The 16,593-nt window shown below is 43.3% G+C and overlaps 1 protein-coding gene across 1 annotated transcript in view; it reads right to left on the reverse strand.

Moving 5' to 3' along the window:
* Positions 1-16,593, reverse strand: part of rnf220b (ring finger protein 220b) — a 30,493-nt gene that overhangs the window by 2,482 nt on the left and 11,418 nt on the right. Inside the window, exons 3-13 of the mRNA XM_076726680.1 lie at positions 8,048-8,174; positions 7,103-7,145; positions 6,903-6,995; positions 5,628-5,670; positions 5,234-5,323; positions 2,361-2,404; positions 1,917-2,004; positions 1,452-1,548; positions 1,220-1,279; positions 1,014-1,087; positions 805-889 (exon numbers count right to left, since the gene is read on the reverse strand). Coding sequence (XP_076582795.1) covers positions 805-889; positions 1,014-1,087; positions 1,220-1,279; positions 1,452-1,548; positions 1,917-2,004; positions 2,361-2,404; positions 5,234-5,323; positions 5,628-5,670; positions 6,903-6,995; positions 7,103-7,145; positions 8,048-8,174 — 844 coding nt within the window. The remainder of the gene's footprint in view (positions 1-804; positions 890-1,013; positions 1,088-1,219; positions 1,280-1,451; positions 1,549-1,916; positions 2,005-2,360; positions 2,405-5,233; positions 5,324-5,627; positions 5,671-6,902; positions 6,996-7,102; positions 7,146-8,047; positions 8,175-16,593) is intronic.

Consider the following 16,593-nt stretch of genomic DNA (forward strand, 5'->3'; position numbering starts at 1 on the left):
GGTAGTGATACAACACAGAGAGCCAAAATACACTTTACAATAAGGAATGGTTACACTCCACCACTCTGATTGGCTGATTCACACCTGGTTCACACCTGGGATTCACGACACCCAAACTGCCTCTCTCTCTCCATGTAACTCAGAGCAGTTTGCACACAAATAAAAACTTCTAGGCTGAACTTTTTACTCAAAAAGGTATCAAACAAAGATCTTTATTCATTTTCTGAGACTTAATTGATACTAAGTACACTTTGTGCTATTTTTCTCACCTTTAAGTACACTTAAGTGTATTCAGTATATATTATTGTGTTCTATCACCAGCGTTGAAATATACTTAGATATAATTAAAATGCAGTGAAATTAAAGGATGCCTTAATTAAGCTTGCTAATTACAAAGGACTTGAAAAAAGGATACTTTTTATGTGTACACTTTATTACTGTTAAAAGTATTTTTGGAATTTACTCTTTTACTCTTCTTAAAAAGTTAAAAGTAAAAAAGGAAAAGTGTAGTAATAACAATTTTTCATTTTTTATTGTTTTAATGTGATATTAACAAATCAAAAACAGAATATATATGAATATTTTTGTTGTTTCTTTCATAAGTCTATAAATCTAAAAACAGTAAGACACTAAACATTTTTGGCTTTAACTAAAACTCTAACTCCCAAACTGAAGTGTGTTCTATCATTTACATCGACAGCCTTTGAGATAATTAACAGCGACGACATCTTTGCTGCTGAGAAACGTGACCCAGTCGTGCAGCGGACGCGCCGAGCGACCTGGAAGCTCATCAAGCAAACTTACGCTTCTATCTCAGTGTTTTTGCAGGTTTTGGGGAGACCGGCTACGCTGCCATCCACCTTCTCTCCACCGCTCGTAGATGGACTCCCTGATTGAACAACAAACAAATGAAACAGATGAATAATAGAATAAAGGTCCTGCTCTTACATAATTCTCCCCTTTTTCTCCTCCTTATGTAACCGACTCCTTCATTCAGAGTTTGCTGAACTCACCGTCATCTGACCATTTGGTAAACTCAAGGTTTACTCTGGAGTCAGGCAACGTGCTGCTGCTGCTGCTGCTGCTGCTGCTGAAACAAAGACAACAAAAGAGATATTTGAAAGCAAAGAAAACAGAAAACATCACCCCCGACAAATGACCAGGAGTCGACTGTATGATAACTCTGATTGAATGAGAACCCATCAGGTGGGATACACACTTCACTGTCGTCTCCTTGGAGCTTTCTCCTGAGCAGGGGATGACGTCCGTCTCTGTGTATCTGAGGACGAAGGTCAGGAAACATGGAACAACACCAGGCTAACAGCAACTTATCTGTCTGTAAAATGCTGAAAAATACTACAGACTGTGATAATTTGCCTTGCACGTAACCGCTTTTTCAAAGTTTACTCACTTAGTAAACTTAAATTTGCACCCAGATTCATAAAGGATACTGCGCTCTGCCGTACTCCAGAGTATCATCTCCATCCACGTCCAGGTCTGCGTCGCTGTCTCGACACTCTTTAGAAGTCGTGCTCACCAGAACTGCACCTGAGCAGACAGCAGCACCAAAACATGTTCACGATGGCGTTCCCCTTTGCACAGCTCTGGTGTATGAAGTTGCTTGTAAACAAGTTTTGTTCTAAGGTCACAATGAGGCGGATGAGAGAACGTTCTGCTCGGTTCTGTCAGTCAGCGTGTGACATGTTTGCAGGTCAGAGCTTCCTCCTCGGGTAAAGGAAAGCGTTACTTTTAACCAGCCTTCAAGGCATCCTGCTCTGCTGTAATGTGGACTGAAAAGTTCAGTGGTTTTTCAGCTGTCACTCAGTCACATTACTCACCCCCCACTGAACAAGTTCATACACACGAGTACCTCGACGGCACGCACACACTCAAGACACACACAGGTCCATGCTTACCTTTAAAGCCTCCGACTATAGACGTCATCTGTATCCTTCTCCTCTCGTTCCATTCGTCCTCCAACGGCGTCAAGTCCGCTGAACCCTCCTAAAACACACACACACACACACACATAAAGTACGCAGTTTCACTGTCTCGGTGCATATGTCCATACACCTCACACAGCCTCCAGCTACGTATCTGCTTCTGTGTTTTCATAGCTGTGAACCAACGCCGGCAGTGTGTTCACATGGATACACAGCGAGCTGACAGTGATCCTGATGCTACATGAACAAAAGCAGTGCACAGTGTCAGGGGGGTCTGGACCACCGGCATTCTCTCAGCCTGTGTGTGTGTGTGTGTGTGTGTGTGTGTGTGTGTGTGTGTGTGTGTGTGTGTTCATCTTTGATTTCAATAAAAATGTCAAACACATTCATCTTCTTGTAAAACAAAATCAAACATACCTGTCCCTCTTCTGGTTTCCTCCTCTTCAGCTTCCCGATCCTGACTGGGAACAGACAGACAGACAGACAGACTGATGACATGTTCACACAGATACTTCCTTTATCACTGACCGCAGATATGAATGAATAAGAATAAGAATAAGGGACCTGTTCTCATGAATTTTTTTGACGTGTGCTCTGTGTCTTAAAATAAAATATTTTCCATGTGAGTGAAATGTGTAGTCCTCCCACCAAAAGGGAAGTCACACAGAGAAAAGTAAGAGACTGTATATAATTTATTAAGAGGGAGGGAGGGCTGACGGCGTTCTTGTCTGATGTTTGTTGGAAGATCAGCAGAGGGTCTTTTTTTTTTCTCATCCTAAATTTATATTTTATTTGCTGTGTCATAAAAGTTCTGTGTCTGTTTCAGGATGAACAACGCCGATTCTTAAAAAGCAGGGACACTGTTTAAAGCATAAATCAAACAGAATGTGATCATTTGTGAATATTTTCTGTATATTTTTGACATACACTCAATTAAAAACAGTACAAAGAGAATATATTTAATGTTTTACCTCATCAGATTCACTGATCTCTGTAAATAAATGCTTATTCTGAATTTGATGGAGCAACATGTTTCAAACAAATTGTGACAAGAACAACAAACACCTGTTTGGAACGTTCCACAGGTAATCAGGTTCTTTGGTAACAGGTGATCATGATTGGGTCTGAAAGGGGCGTCTCAGCTGCTCACAAGAGAGGTTCACCACTTTGTGAACACATGATTGTATGAAGGATATTCCTACATGGGCTCAGGAACACTTTGTAAAATCATTGATTGCGTGACGGTTGAATTCTGTTTTTATTTAGTTTTATACAGTGTCCCCGCCTGTCTGGAGGGATTTCCTTTTTAGAATGTGAAACATGAGGTTCAGGCTCCATTACCACAGTCACTAAACATGCGGCAATGTTTTTATTAATTAAATGGATAAATGGTCGAAATTTCCAGCCTCTGCTACTCCAAGTGGAAGAAGCACAACTGCTGCCAAACAACTGTGAAATAAAGGAAATAAGCGACTGCCCCCTGTATGCAGAAATATCACAACAATATTCACTTTTATATAATTAATAGAGTTAAACAGTGTCCAGTTTAAAAGCAGCTGATCATGAGGGCTGCTGTTGATGAAAGGTGAAAAATCAACAAAAATCAATCAAAAATAACAACCACACGTCAATCACACACACACACACACACACACAAATGCACAATTAAAGAGCCAGAACACACAAATGTGAGCTCTTTATACACAACAACTGCAGGTTTTGTCAGCATTCGACACATCTCCATCCTGTCGCCCCCCCAAACCCCCCCCCCCCAACTCTCTTCACTAATATAAAAGTTAACATGGCAGAACACCAACTGCACCTCCTCTCCCACTGTGATCTGACTGACTGCAGATTGCATAAGGGGACATTAAGTTTTAGGGCCCTCTAATTCCCACAGGATGACAGTGGCCCTTGGGGGGGCGGCGGGAGGGGGTGGACACACAGAGAGCTGGCGGCCGTGACCCGATCGCCGCCATCCCAGCGAACATAATGAGGGTTAAAGAGATGGTCATAGATGAGGAAGAGCTCATCAAACAGAGAGGAGAGAAGAGAGAGAGAGGTTGATTAATCAACAGAAGAGCCCCCCCCTCCTCCTCCTCCTCCTCCTCCTCCTCCCTTCTTCTTTTTCCTCCCTGACATGTATTTAGAAGCTCATTATGCTGTCCTGTTATAAAGCCCAATAAAGGCTAACAGACCTCGACAGCACTGGCAGTTTGAAGAGTCAGCTACGAGCCGGAGAGTCTCAGTGGTAATAATAACAGTAAGATGTCAGCCGATGCTCTGCAGGCCAGAATGTCTATATCAGTGCACAAACACTATTATATCATGTCGAAAAGGGTGTGAGACAGCAGAAATGGTTGTGGTTCGATCACTGTTTATTTATTCTTTTGTTCCATTGTAATCCCCATTACAAAAACTGTTGGGACGCTGTGTAAAATGTAAATAAGAGCAGAATGCGATCATCTGCAAACGAACTGTGTTTACTGACAACAGTTTTACAAAGTGTCCCTGAGCTCAGGTAGTAAGTGGTGAACCTCTCTCCATCCTCGCTTGTGAATGACTGAGCCTTTCCAGGATGCCCCTTTCATACCCAATCATGATACTATCACCTGTTACCAATGAACCTGATTATCTGTGGAATGATCCAAACAGGTGTTTTGGATCATTCCACCTCTTTCCCAGTCTTTAGTTGCTCCTGTCCAAACTGGTTTGAAACATGTTGCCGCATCAAATCCAGAATAAGCAGATATTTACAGAAAACAATGAAGTTGATGAGGTCAGACATTAAACATATTCTCTTTGTACTGTTTTCAACCAAGTAAATGTCAGGAAGGACAAGCGAGTTATCACATTCAGTTTTAATTATGTTTTACACAGCGTCCAAACTGCTTTGGAATCAGGGTTTTAACTGGTACCACTTTCTAATGAGGCACTCTTTATGAAGGGCTTCTGAGTTGTAAGCAATGGCTTCATTAAGGGTTTAAAAATCTTTTATTTTTCTTCAACGGATTAGTTTTAGCCATTATTAAGAACAAGCTGTAGAAAATCCCTGGTGTTCATCCTCCTTTAACCTTTTCTTCAGATCATCACTTGATAGAGAAGGACCTCTATTAATGACATAAACACCAGCACACAGACATGAAGCTTAAAACATTTTCCTCTTTCACGAAAAGTTGACATTTTGGATCTACACAGTCTGATAAAACCATCAGTTATAACTTAAAAGCCCTTTATTAGAAATACTTATAGTCAGCTTGATGAAGAAGGTGCTTCTCGGTGTGTCTTACCAGCTTGTGTGCAGTCTAGGTGGGCTCCTGCGCTGTGGGGGCGTAATGGGGCAGATTTGACGTAGCACCTGCACCAGCAGAGGTCATCGACTGTTAACATATCAAGAGGTCAAAGTTGAAAGGTTAATAGCTCCTCTGCTCGTGTGGGCGCTAGGCCAGTGGTGATGTGGTGGGAAAAAAGGGTGATATCTGAACGACTGGTGAGGGAGGGGGGAAACACAAAACTGTTCGCATCAGTGTGAACAAAGGAAACTAGAAGGTTAAAAAAAAAAAAACTCTGACTGATACAACTGCAGAGCTGCCAGAGTTTCTGTTCTGAGCTTTCTCTCAACGACACACTGAGTCAGCAGCAATGAAACACAACAGTCAGTCCACTCTGCATGCGTCCACGTACCGTTTAGTCTGGTGTGTCTGTTGGCCCGCACACGGAGAAACGTCTGCAACACACACAAAGACGCATCAGGATGTGTCATGTTTCCCTCATGTCAAGTTCACCTTTGATTCACATTCATACTGGACCAAATGAAGAGCAGCACAGCGGACGGCGGTCAGATTTTAACACTCTGGACATCTGCATTTCTTGTGATTGTCATGGAAAACAGAGAGTTAACTCCTACTGATTAGACTTAATATCTAAATCATTCTGTTTCTTCACATTGTATTTCTACAACTGCTGCTATCTCTGCTCTTGTTTACGATTCAGAAAATGTTGGAACACTGTGTAAAACATAATATTTGCTAATCCTCCTCAATTGAAAAAAGACAAAATATTAAATGTCTGACCTCATCATCTTCACTGATTTTTGTAAATATGTGTTTATTCTGAATTTGATGAAGCAACATGTTTCAAACAAGTTGAGTCAGGAGCAACTAAAGACTGGGAAAGATGTGGAATGTTCCAAAAACACCTGTTTGGATCATTCCACAGGTAATCAGGTTCATTGGTAACAGGTGATAGTATCATGATTGGGTATGAAAGGGGCATCCTGGAAAGGCTCAGTCACTCACAAGCAAAGATGGAGAGAGGTTCACCACTTTGTGAACACATGATTGAATAAAGGATGTTACTACATGAGCTCAGGAACACTTTGTAAAAGTGATTGGTTTTATTTAGATTTTACACAGTGTCCCAGGTTTTTGGGAATCAAGGTTAATTAATCAATTTCTCTCCATCCTGGAAGAGAAAGCCCTGCCTTGTTGTTCTTGAGGATTCTCCCATTTTTTTCCATTAAAGTTATTTTTTTCCTTATGTGAGTGTAATTTGTCGTTCAGGTAGTAAAGATGTACCTGTTTCAGAGTTAAATAAATAAAATTGACGTGACGCCTGATGAAACTATTACATTTAAATGAGGTGTTGAGTGTTGAGCGCAGCATTTTATCAACCCCAGACCATAAAACTGGTGAGTCACTGGCACCACATCGGGAAAAAACAATGATCTTTATGATGTTGCTCAGTATTAGTTGTCTTGTGCTGTTTGAGTGCACGAATCGAAAGCATCAGGACACACATTTGGATGTTACATATTTAAAATTCAGGTCAAAAAATGACTGAAGATTTCTCAGATTCACTAAGTAATCACCTGTTTTTTAATTTCTAGAGGAAATGCACTCACACGTTCAGTCATACTCTGTAATCTGATGCTGGCTTGGTGTTGTTCTTTAATCTCACCTGGTATCTGTCGGAGTGGGCGTCCTCAGACGGTCGAGGGGGCGAGGTGGGAGAACCTCCTTCACGCTTGATATGAAGAGAGAGTGAGAGAGACTGGAGAGAAAGAGGGAAAAAGAACAGAGAGGAAGAGAGTCAAAGGCGGGATGAAAACCACTGAGTCCTCCTGAAACTCACGAGCAATATCAACATCAAGTGTTTACCTTCGGCGTCCTTATGAGGTGGTCGGGCTGCACTGGAGTGGCACTGCAGAGAGAAGAAACAAATAACACAGAGGCTCGTATGTTAAAAACGCTTGGAAAGGCAAGACACACACACACACACACACACACACACACATCAACTACACTGTGTTCTCATGAAATATACAAACACAATATTGTTTTTAAAATGTCATCTCATAAATAATCCCTGCTTTTATCTTGTCTGAATTTGTATCTGAGTCTGTGTATATCCTCATTTTACACTTTATGTCTGTCACACAGATACTGCACACATACACATACACACACTCACACACACACACACGCAGTGTCCCCGTGGGCCAAGTTCAATTTGAAACCATTACTGTCCACGGAGCGGTCGTTAAGCAGATTTGGAGTGTAATGTCTTTATTGGAGGAATCATTCTTCTGGTCTAAGCAGCAGGTAATGTGTGTGTGTCTGTGTGTGTGTGCTTGTGCATGTGTGCGTGTGTGCGTGCACCTCTGGTCCTCCTGTGTATGTTTTAAACTGTGAGTGTATGCGTTGTGGAGGCCTCAAAGCAGCCATTAGCAGGACATTATCCACCCGCTGTATGATGTGTCGCCTCGAGGCCGGAGGCTGTAATATGAAATATGTAGGGAACAATGAGGCAGCTTGTAAACACTGCACGCAGGTGACAGAGAAGACGGGAGATACCACCTGGGGAAAATGAGGGGGGGAGGGGCGCCTTTAGCTACTAAATCTGTCAACATTAATTATCAAGTGAAAGCTGAACAGAATAGAAAGTCTGGGATGCAAAACAGGAAGAAAATGGCAAATGGAGAAATGGTTAGAAGGTAGATGTGAAGATATGATGCCACTTGATGGCACAATGATAAATGAAGTGGAAGGTTTACTGAATTATGATGTGAAATCAGACCATGATCGCTGCTCAGCTGGTGATACCTGATTTGTAGGTGGGCGAGTTTGGTCAGCTCCTGCTCCATGTGGTCTTGCAGCTCTCCTGGTCGCAGCACAGCCTGGCAGACTGGACACATGGGGGCCTGAGCGTCATAGAGACCCTTCACTTTGCCTGGATAATAGGAGAGAGTTCAAAGAGGTGTTACAGGAAAAAGTGTACCAGGATTTTTCATGCTGGCTTGGTCATTGAGGTTATGAACAGATGTGCCACAGAGAATATAACAGTTTATTATGGAGAGATAATGAGGGGAGTTTGCTTTTCTAATACGCTTCATTCAGTACTGAAGGTTTAAAGGAACTAAGCCTCTTAAATCAGTCTGGCAGGTGTGTTTTCCCCCTTTTGTGCATTTTGTAGTTTGCCTTTACTTTGATAATTCTGGAGAAACGTACACCTACAGTGTGCCTAAGTTTCACTGTACATACTTAAAGAAATGTACACTGGATGTCAAGAATACTCAGATAAGCAAATTAAACTCACTGGATTTGTGTGTTAAATTACTTTTTTGCTTGAAATTTAAGGGAGTTTAGTAATAAGGAAATAAGACGAACTCAACAACAGCCTCCAGCTGGAATCAAAGTGTGGGTGTTTGCATTACGTGGCCAACATCTAAAACCCCTGGACCACCACGATACACCTCTGCTCTTTAAAATTTAACTCAATGGATCTTTGTAGTTGAGAACAGCCGTCAGTGTGTGTGTGTGTGTGTTTGTGTGTGTGTTCAGTAGACCCATCTGTACTATTGACAGACAGTGGTGAGAGTAAAATAAGGTTACACACACACATAAACACACAGACTCACTGCTATGGCCCCCTGCTGTCACTGTGTTGACATCATAGCCTGTCAATAGGAACATTACCCAGGAGGGTCGCTCGGCCCATTGGGCCCCACTGATGGATTACTGCCATAAGCAGCCAGCTGGGAGCTGGAGGAGCTCTACTATATCAAGATTTTACCTAGTAGATGAGGTGATTTACTCCTGAAAGCCATCAATCACATGCAGAGAGCTACTAGGCAAGATGCACCTAATTTCCCATCTCTGCACAGTGAAGGGAAAACAAATGACAGCGCTGCCAAACACAATTTAACACTTTTAAATATTTAACATTACAAACAGACCAGTATTTTTGGCAGTTTCTGACCCCTCAGTGTGACGCAGAGTGGACTGAACTTCCTTGAGGACCCTATTGTCCAAACACTGGAGTAACACCTTTCCCAGCTCCACTCCAAATGACCAGCGACATGACGAGCTCTGAGGCCGATGTCTGTCGCCAAGCGCCGTCCCCAGACATCAGTTGAGCTATGAGCCTCCATAATGAGGAGCCAAACAGGACAAAATGGCCTCTAAATAAAACATGGGGTGGAAAATAGAAAGCGGAGTCAGGTGTCCTTGGGAGAGTGACAGCTCTCCAGGTTTCAACCCCCCCCCCCCTCCCTCTTTCTCGCCTTTTTTGCATCCCCTCACGGAAGCCTAAATGACTTTTCCCGACACGCATCGAACGTTCCCGGGCTTTCTGCGCTCTGCCGCCCGGAACATGCAGGCATCAGTAAACAATGAAATCTCTGGGCTGAAATTGAATTTATAACCACATTACCTGCACAGATAACGTCTCTGAATGGCGCCGCGATAAGAGCAATGGGATTTGATTTTCAGGTGTTTTATTGGTCCACTTTTTGGATAAGCCCCCCTCCTCCGACTACAGCCTCTCCCCCACCCTTCACCTCTGCTCCACACGAACATCAGATTTAATGGTGTGGGAGCGGCCATGTTTGGATGTATGGATGAGTGTGTGGGTGTGTGAGTGTGTGTGTGCATACTTTTGCTGAGGTCTGACTCGGTGCTTGTGCTGCACTCTGGTAAGTGACAGTTGTTGGTTCATGACCACCTTTTTACACGTCTCCATCCCCCCGCTGCCCTGCGCCCCCGCCCACATAAACCCTGTCAGTATCAGTCAGCCTCAGCCCCTCTTCAGCCTGGGGGGTCTCAGACACACAACAGGGGGCTGTAAAACCTGCCTGTGGGGCTTGTTAACTGTTCCCTCACTACGGCAACTGGCTCGGATGGATTGGCCCTCTCTCGCCGGGCTGTGCTGAGCTTGACTGGCCCGTCTCCTAATGGATTCACTGTCTCTGTGTCTCTGATTGTTTCCTTTTTCTGTCTTTGTGTCTCGCCAGTTCAGGCCCTCCTTTCCTGGATGTCTAGCCTTTCTTCAGCTGCCATTTGCTCTCTTCACTTACTGATCCCACTTGGGAGGATGCTTCATGGGCTATATTTAAGCCTTCTTCTGATGAACCAAAATATGTGCATCAGAATGGCACGCTTTCATTTTAATCCCTATTTTGGGGTCACTTCACAATAGACAAAACAAGTTTCATAATCAGCTTACAATGGGGCTTTTATGTTGACTGGAAAACCTAAAAAATGGACCGTCAAGGAAATAAATCAAATTATATGGTATTTTTTAGGAGGGAATCACTCAGATGGGCATACACAAACACGCCTGAATGCAGCCTCTATCTTATCTCCCCGTGGATTTGAAGAGAACACACCCCTGGGGCCGAATAACCCATCAAAACGCTGCAATACGTCTCTGCCCCATCGCTGCTATCAAGAGCATCATGAGATAGTTAAGTTTATGCTTTGAAACAAAACAAGATATCGCCATCCTCCTCCTGTCTGATTGATGCCCAAATCCAGTTTCTGTTGTTCTGCATCAAGACGTGGACTGTGACTGTCCTACATTTAGTGCTTGCCGCTGAAACAGAGAGATCAGAATCCCGCTGACAAATCCTTAAAGCATGGAGTCCCCCTGAGGGCCTGGGTAATGGCCGATGCCAGCGCCCATATGACGGCTGCCAGTTCTGCTGATGCAGACAGAGCGGAGATGCCTAACGTGACCTTTAGTGAATGCCACATCACATCAGGCCTGGATGTCACCCGCTGACATTATGCTGGGGCATGAAAAGGCTGTTCTGCAGGGGAGACACAGTGACGAACGTCCCCCCGGTGACAAACCTGTGGACGTGGTATAATTCTGATTGACGTGGGGCGGTCTGGACGGCTTTGAATGACAGGAGACATATGAGCAACCGTCCAGAGGAGGATGTTGAGCTTGTTTTGCATCAGCTGGGTCTGTTTTTCTCTGTGTTCACTGGCGATAAAGTGCTGAGACAACTCACTCCAACTGGCATCATTATCCCAATCATCAAACAATCTCTAAGCACATCAGAAATCCCTCTATAAAGTCATAACAAGCACAGACTCTATATAACCAGTAGGCATGGAGAGATTGGCGGGAGGAGTAAAGTTAACGCTTGGCGGCTAACACTGCAGTGGTGGGTTGTGTAGGCAGGTCCTTGGCACACTTTCAGAGGAGTTGGAGGGCCATAAAAGCCATTGGCTCCTGCCACACCTGTACCCCACCCTATCCCGCGGCCTGCTTCCTATTTAAAAGCATCACATGCAGGATATTAGTCAGGGTTTTTTGCCGTCTGTGAGGTAGAACTAACCTCTGAAGCGGAGGGGGGAGAGGGGAAAGTATGCAGGCCGCCGTTTGTTTTTTATTGGGGAAATAATGGCCTATTGAGAGGTTGGGGTATTTAATGAGCAACATAATAGGCCCTGTAGTAACACATCTGCTATGAGCAGAGTCATTTCCTCAGCTTTCAAAGGCTGGTGCTCTAGCCTTTGAAACTGCTAGTCCAGTTGCCTTTGACTTAGTACTCCTAGATATCTGCTTTTTATTAATTGCAGAATTGCTACACAATACATGAAAGACAAATGTGCTGCTAGGCTCCATTTTCAATCCTAACCACATTCAACGGCCGATGAAGGTACACTTCCTCTCCTGGCTTGACCTCAAATCTCTCACTGTCCAATCTAATTCCAGCATCCTTCAAAAATATCCCCCCTACTCTGCAATCAATTGTGTTTAATGTATTAAAGACACTCACCACAACCACCGCAACCTTTGGCCCTTGCACAGATCAATGCCTCGTTAGACCACTAATGATCATTCATTGACTAATAAGATCTGTATCAACCTCTTGTAGAACATTGATTGGCCTTTGGCCTCTGTAGTGCTCTGTGCTTTACGTGGACATCGGGAGAAGGCAGCTGTAAGTCCTGGGGAGTCAGATGATGAAAAAGCTCCTGGTGGGAATGGACAGGAATCCTAAACCCCAAATAGACTCATTCTGAAGCGCCTCAGGCCAAAGCCCTTTCCTTCTGCTCTACAGATCAATGGACATAACCTCAGTGACCACAGGTCAATCAGCACACATACCCCCAATTTCTCTCCCTCTCGTTCTTTCTCTCTCTCATCTTCTCCATTAGTCACTACAATTGTTCCATCAGGTGCGGGCGTGGCTCAGCATGTATGTGTCCAATCATCTCGTTGATGGAGAGTGGACTCGGTAGCTGTGCGACTGAGTCCCTGTGACCATATTTCCCTTCTCAGAACCTGAGGGCAAAGATCGAACCCCTGCCTCTGCTTCGCTCCAACCAATCAATCTGGCCCTCATTGAGATGCATGGCTCAATGATCTTTGATAGTGACTTAAGGATTGGAGGGAGGGAGAGGAAGTCAGAGGGAAAGTTAGGACTGTCCTCATGATATGAGGCTACTTACAAGCCACCTCATGGGGATATATCTGCAGATCTATTTGAATGTTGTTCTGCTGTTTGAAACCATCAAGTCTGATGATTCCTGGTGGGAGCAGAGCTCATAAATGCCTGTTTTACTGTTGCAGGTTTGGACTCTGTGTTTCATTATGTCTTCTACCTGAGTGGATCCAAGCGAAGCTCTGATCACGTGGTGCTTCATGATCATCACAGGTGAAAAATGACAGGAAGAAGAAAAGAAGCACAAGCAGGCAAAATCAAAGCTCTCTTCTCCAAAAAGTTGACAAAGATGACAAACGAGCTGTTGTTCACTCTCTGTTTGTGTCTGTTCAGATGCTGTTTGGACATCTTGGATCAGATCTAATTATCCTTTGTTTCTTGGTTCTGACTGTCCTTTGAGATCAGGTCTGGGATCAGATCTGGTTTTTGTTATCAGGTCCCATGAAGACCTTAACCTACCTTACCTGGTTTGAATCCCACTGCAAACCTCTGTCCCCTCATTTACTGTCATCTATGTACCATCAGAATCACTGATAAAGGCATTCAAATGCCCTCAGAAGTCCAAGAAAGGAAGCCATGAACCCCAGAATATAAGATCCTCCAAAAGTTGAAACGTAACAGAGCTCATACTGTGGACAGCAAATGTCAAATCCAGACTTTGACATCCGTGTGCTGACTGCTGTCTGTCAGCGGACACAGCGATAGAGCTGTTTGCCGGTGGCCTGTCACTCACTCTGATGCTATCAACCTGCATTCGCTCGAGAGACTGAAATGTATAGAGATCCAGCTCTGTCACACTATATCTACCTGTCAGGACTTGAAACTCTCTCAGCGCACCTCAGGCAACCAATTGCCGTATCAGTTTAAGTTTAATGTAAGTTAATATTCGCCAGAAGGAGGTTTTACGTGTGCTCTTCATTTCATTGCATTTGCTACTGTTGTTAGGTGGGAACTTTAGTATTGTGTTTTCATTCCATTTTAGGGACTATACAGTTTTGTATGGATTTAAAATAATGTACCACACTTGGGTTTGTAAACACTTTTACACTAAAAAGTAGTGATGAAGCTGAAGGGTGCTTCTATTAGATCCTGAAAACGTGACATTTATGACGACGGCAACAGTCTTCTTGTTAGCATTTTTAGCAGCAATGAAACCAACTGGCACAAAAATATTGCAAGTCTGTTGGGTTTCAATGAGTGCCTTTCTCTGGCAGTAAGTAACTCATAGAAATGTGTAAACCTGCTGTGAGGTATTTATATTTTATGTATCGGTTTGATTGCTGCAATACATTTTCTTGTCTGTTGCACGTGTGTGTGGGTTGAAGCAAACGTTTCGTAGGTCGTTAATTCAAATCTATATATTATTCCTGTCACGATCATCTCAACCACAGCTACTGTGTGTGTGTGTGTGTGTGTGTGTGTGTGAGAGAGAGAGAGAGAGAGAGAGAGAGAGAGAGAGAGAGAGAGAGAGAGAGAGAGACATATAGAAGCTAATAAACAGATCACAATCCCTCATTAGAGGATAATTAGATTGGCTCCAAAAATACAGATCACCATTACTCGGACCACTGATTAATACACATTAACACTCTCTCTCTCTCTCTCTCTCTCTCTCTCTCTCTCTCTCTCTCTTATTATTCCATCGTCTCCTCATCACTTCGCTCTCATTTTCTTTTCCCCTCTCGCACTTTCTCTCAATTAGTGGTTAATAAGGAGAAAATGAGACGATCGCTCTGTTGCTTGCATCAGGCACTCAACTTTTCTAAACAGTCCTGAACAAACAGCGCGTCACTCTGTGTGGAAGTCACTGAAGAGTTTAATTATAGCAGCACTCACCAGTGGTAGTAGAACGATGACGACTACAGCAGCTACAAAGTTCTCACTATATGTTTGATCAGTTGGGACTATGCCCTTGCAGCAGCGTCCACCGAAGAGAACTCTGCACTTACATGCTGCACTTGGTGCTTCGTCTGATTCTCCATCAGTTAGTGATTTTCTACCAAAACGCCTTGGAAATAAGCCCCCAGAAATCACGCCTGAAATTGTTGTATCAAGGTGACTGTGGTGCCAACTCTGACACATTTAGTGTTGTAGGCACACACACCAAGGCTCCGTCTCACGCTCCTAAACAAACATCACGCCACAGTTTGGGCAATTTTAAAACAGTGACACTCAATAAGAGACTGGAAGTGAGCGCCCCAAACATATTCACTACCAGTTTTTTTTTTTTTGTTTTTTTTTAATTTTCTGCCTTCTTACTGCTGCTGTCAGGTGCACGAAAATTCAGATGAGGTTCCCAGATGGTGGAGGGAGGTTTAAGGGACATTTATTCGCATAGTTACAGCATGTAACAAAATATGTGTTCGGCTAACCTGTTCTGAACAGAAGTCCTGTCATTATGAGTCCAGAGAGTGCTGGGAAAATAAAGGAGAAAGGAGAGGCTTAAAAGAAAAAGAGAGCAGTGACGGATTTTTCTACAACACCAGAGCCACCTTTAGTAAAGCACTGCTAAAAGACTTGTTCTTAAAAGAATCGGGTTTGCAGTAAACTTGAAGATTTTAGGAAAATTTCATTGCTTTTTTGTTAGAAGACCATAATGTATCAGCTCCAATGATAAATCTGATTTTTGTCAGGCCTTGGAGGATCGGTCTAGTTTTTTTTCTTTCCCCCAAAGTCATTTAATTTAATTTTCTTCTGATTTGTTTTCTCAGCTTGTTCACACTTCACTGTGTTAACTGTGCGTCGAAACAAAAAAGGAATGAGAAAAAAGACAAAGGAAAGACAGATGTCCTCCAGAGCGGAGAGGAAAAACTTGCTGTTCTGACATTTTTTTGATTGACAGCAAAATCAGCATCACACTGCTTCGAGATGAGCTCTGCTTGTCAGTGTTTTCCATGTGAGTAAGAAAAACAACAAACTGAAAATACCAGAAAACGCAAAGTACATTGATAGTTGTTTGTGTTCAGTGAACATGTTTGAAAGTTGATTTTCCTTTCCAGCCGGTAATGTGGAGCACACACACAAGAACACACACTGTCCTGCTGTAACAAGGGGAACACCCACCTCTCTTCCCCTCACACACCTGTCCCACATACACTTTGTGCAGCACAGGTGTCATTAGGGAGCAGTGCTCTGCAGGGGCACGGGGAGATCCTTAAAGCTGGCAGCACGCTTCAAACAAAATCTAGACTGTTGTGTTTTCTCCTGCAATGTGCTGGCTTTGTGACCAAAAGAGGCCCTTGTGAAGCAGCCCTCCAGTCGGAACTTGTTGAAGATTTCGGACACCCTGCAGGATTTAGGCCTCATCAGCGGGCATCATTAGAGATAAGAGTCCTGTCCCTCCCACCTCTCCTCCAGATAACATCTGATACTGTCAGAAACTGTGTTGACTGCTGCTGGTACGAGAGGACCACAAGCACCTGGTGCTCTGTGATACACCTGTGTTTGGGTTAGTCACACTTCCTAAAGGATGTTATTGTGTCTGCCTGGAAGAGCAAACAATTATGGCAGATGACGATGGCTTTATCTTCAAATGGTGGAAAGATACAGATGGTTGAGCAGCTTATCTTCAGTGACCCACACACAAAGAGAAAGAGGAATCAGGGTCACTTAAAGCACTGAGCTCAGAGGATTAATTCATCTCAAAGGTGAAGAAATCTATCTTTTAAAATATTAGAAAAGCACTCTTGTGAATATAAATTATTCTTATTATTTTCAGATTTTTTGCAAGAGAGGTCTCAGATTTACAGCATTAGAACAAGGCTATGCTGTATATGATTTACATGAAGGCACGAAAATTGCATGATACTTCCCTGTGGCTGCCAAAACTTGTTATTTTCTGACATCTTTAAGTATGTTACAATAAAATAACTGTAATACTCTGTAAACTTTCTGTCATATGATCCAGAG

This window comes from Chaetodon auriga, chromosome 3 (genome assembly GCF_051107435.1).
Source record: "Chaetodon auriga isolate fChaAug3 chromosome 3, fChaAug3.hap1, whole genome shotgun sequence".
Classification (NCBI taxonomy): Eukaryota; Metazoa; Chordata; class Actinopteri; order Chaetodontiformes; family Chaetodontidae; genus Chaetodon; species Chaetodon auriga.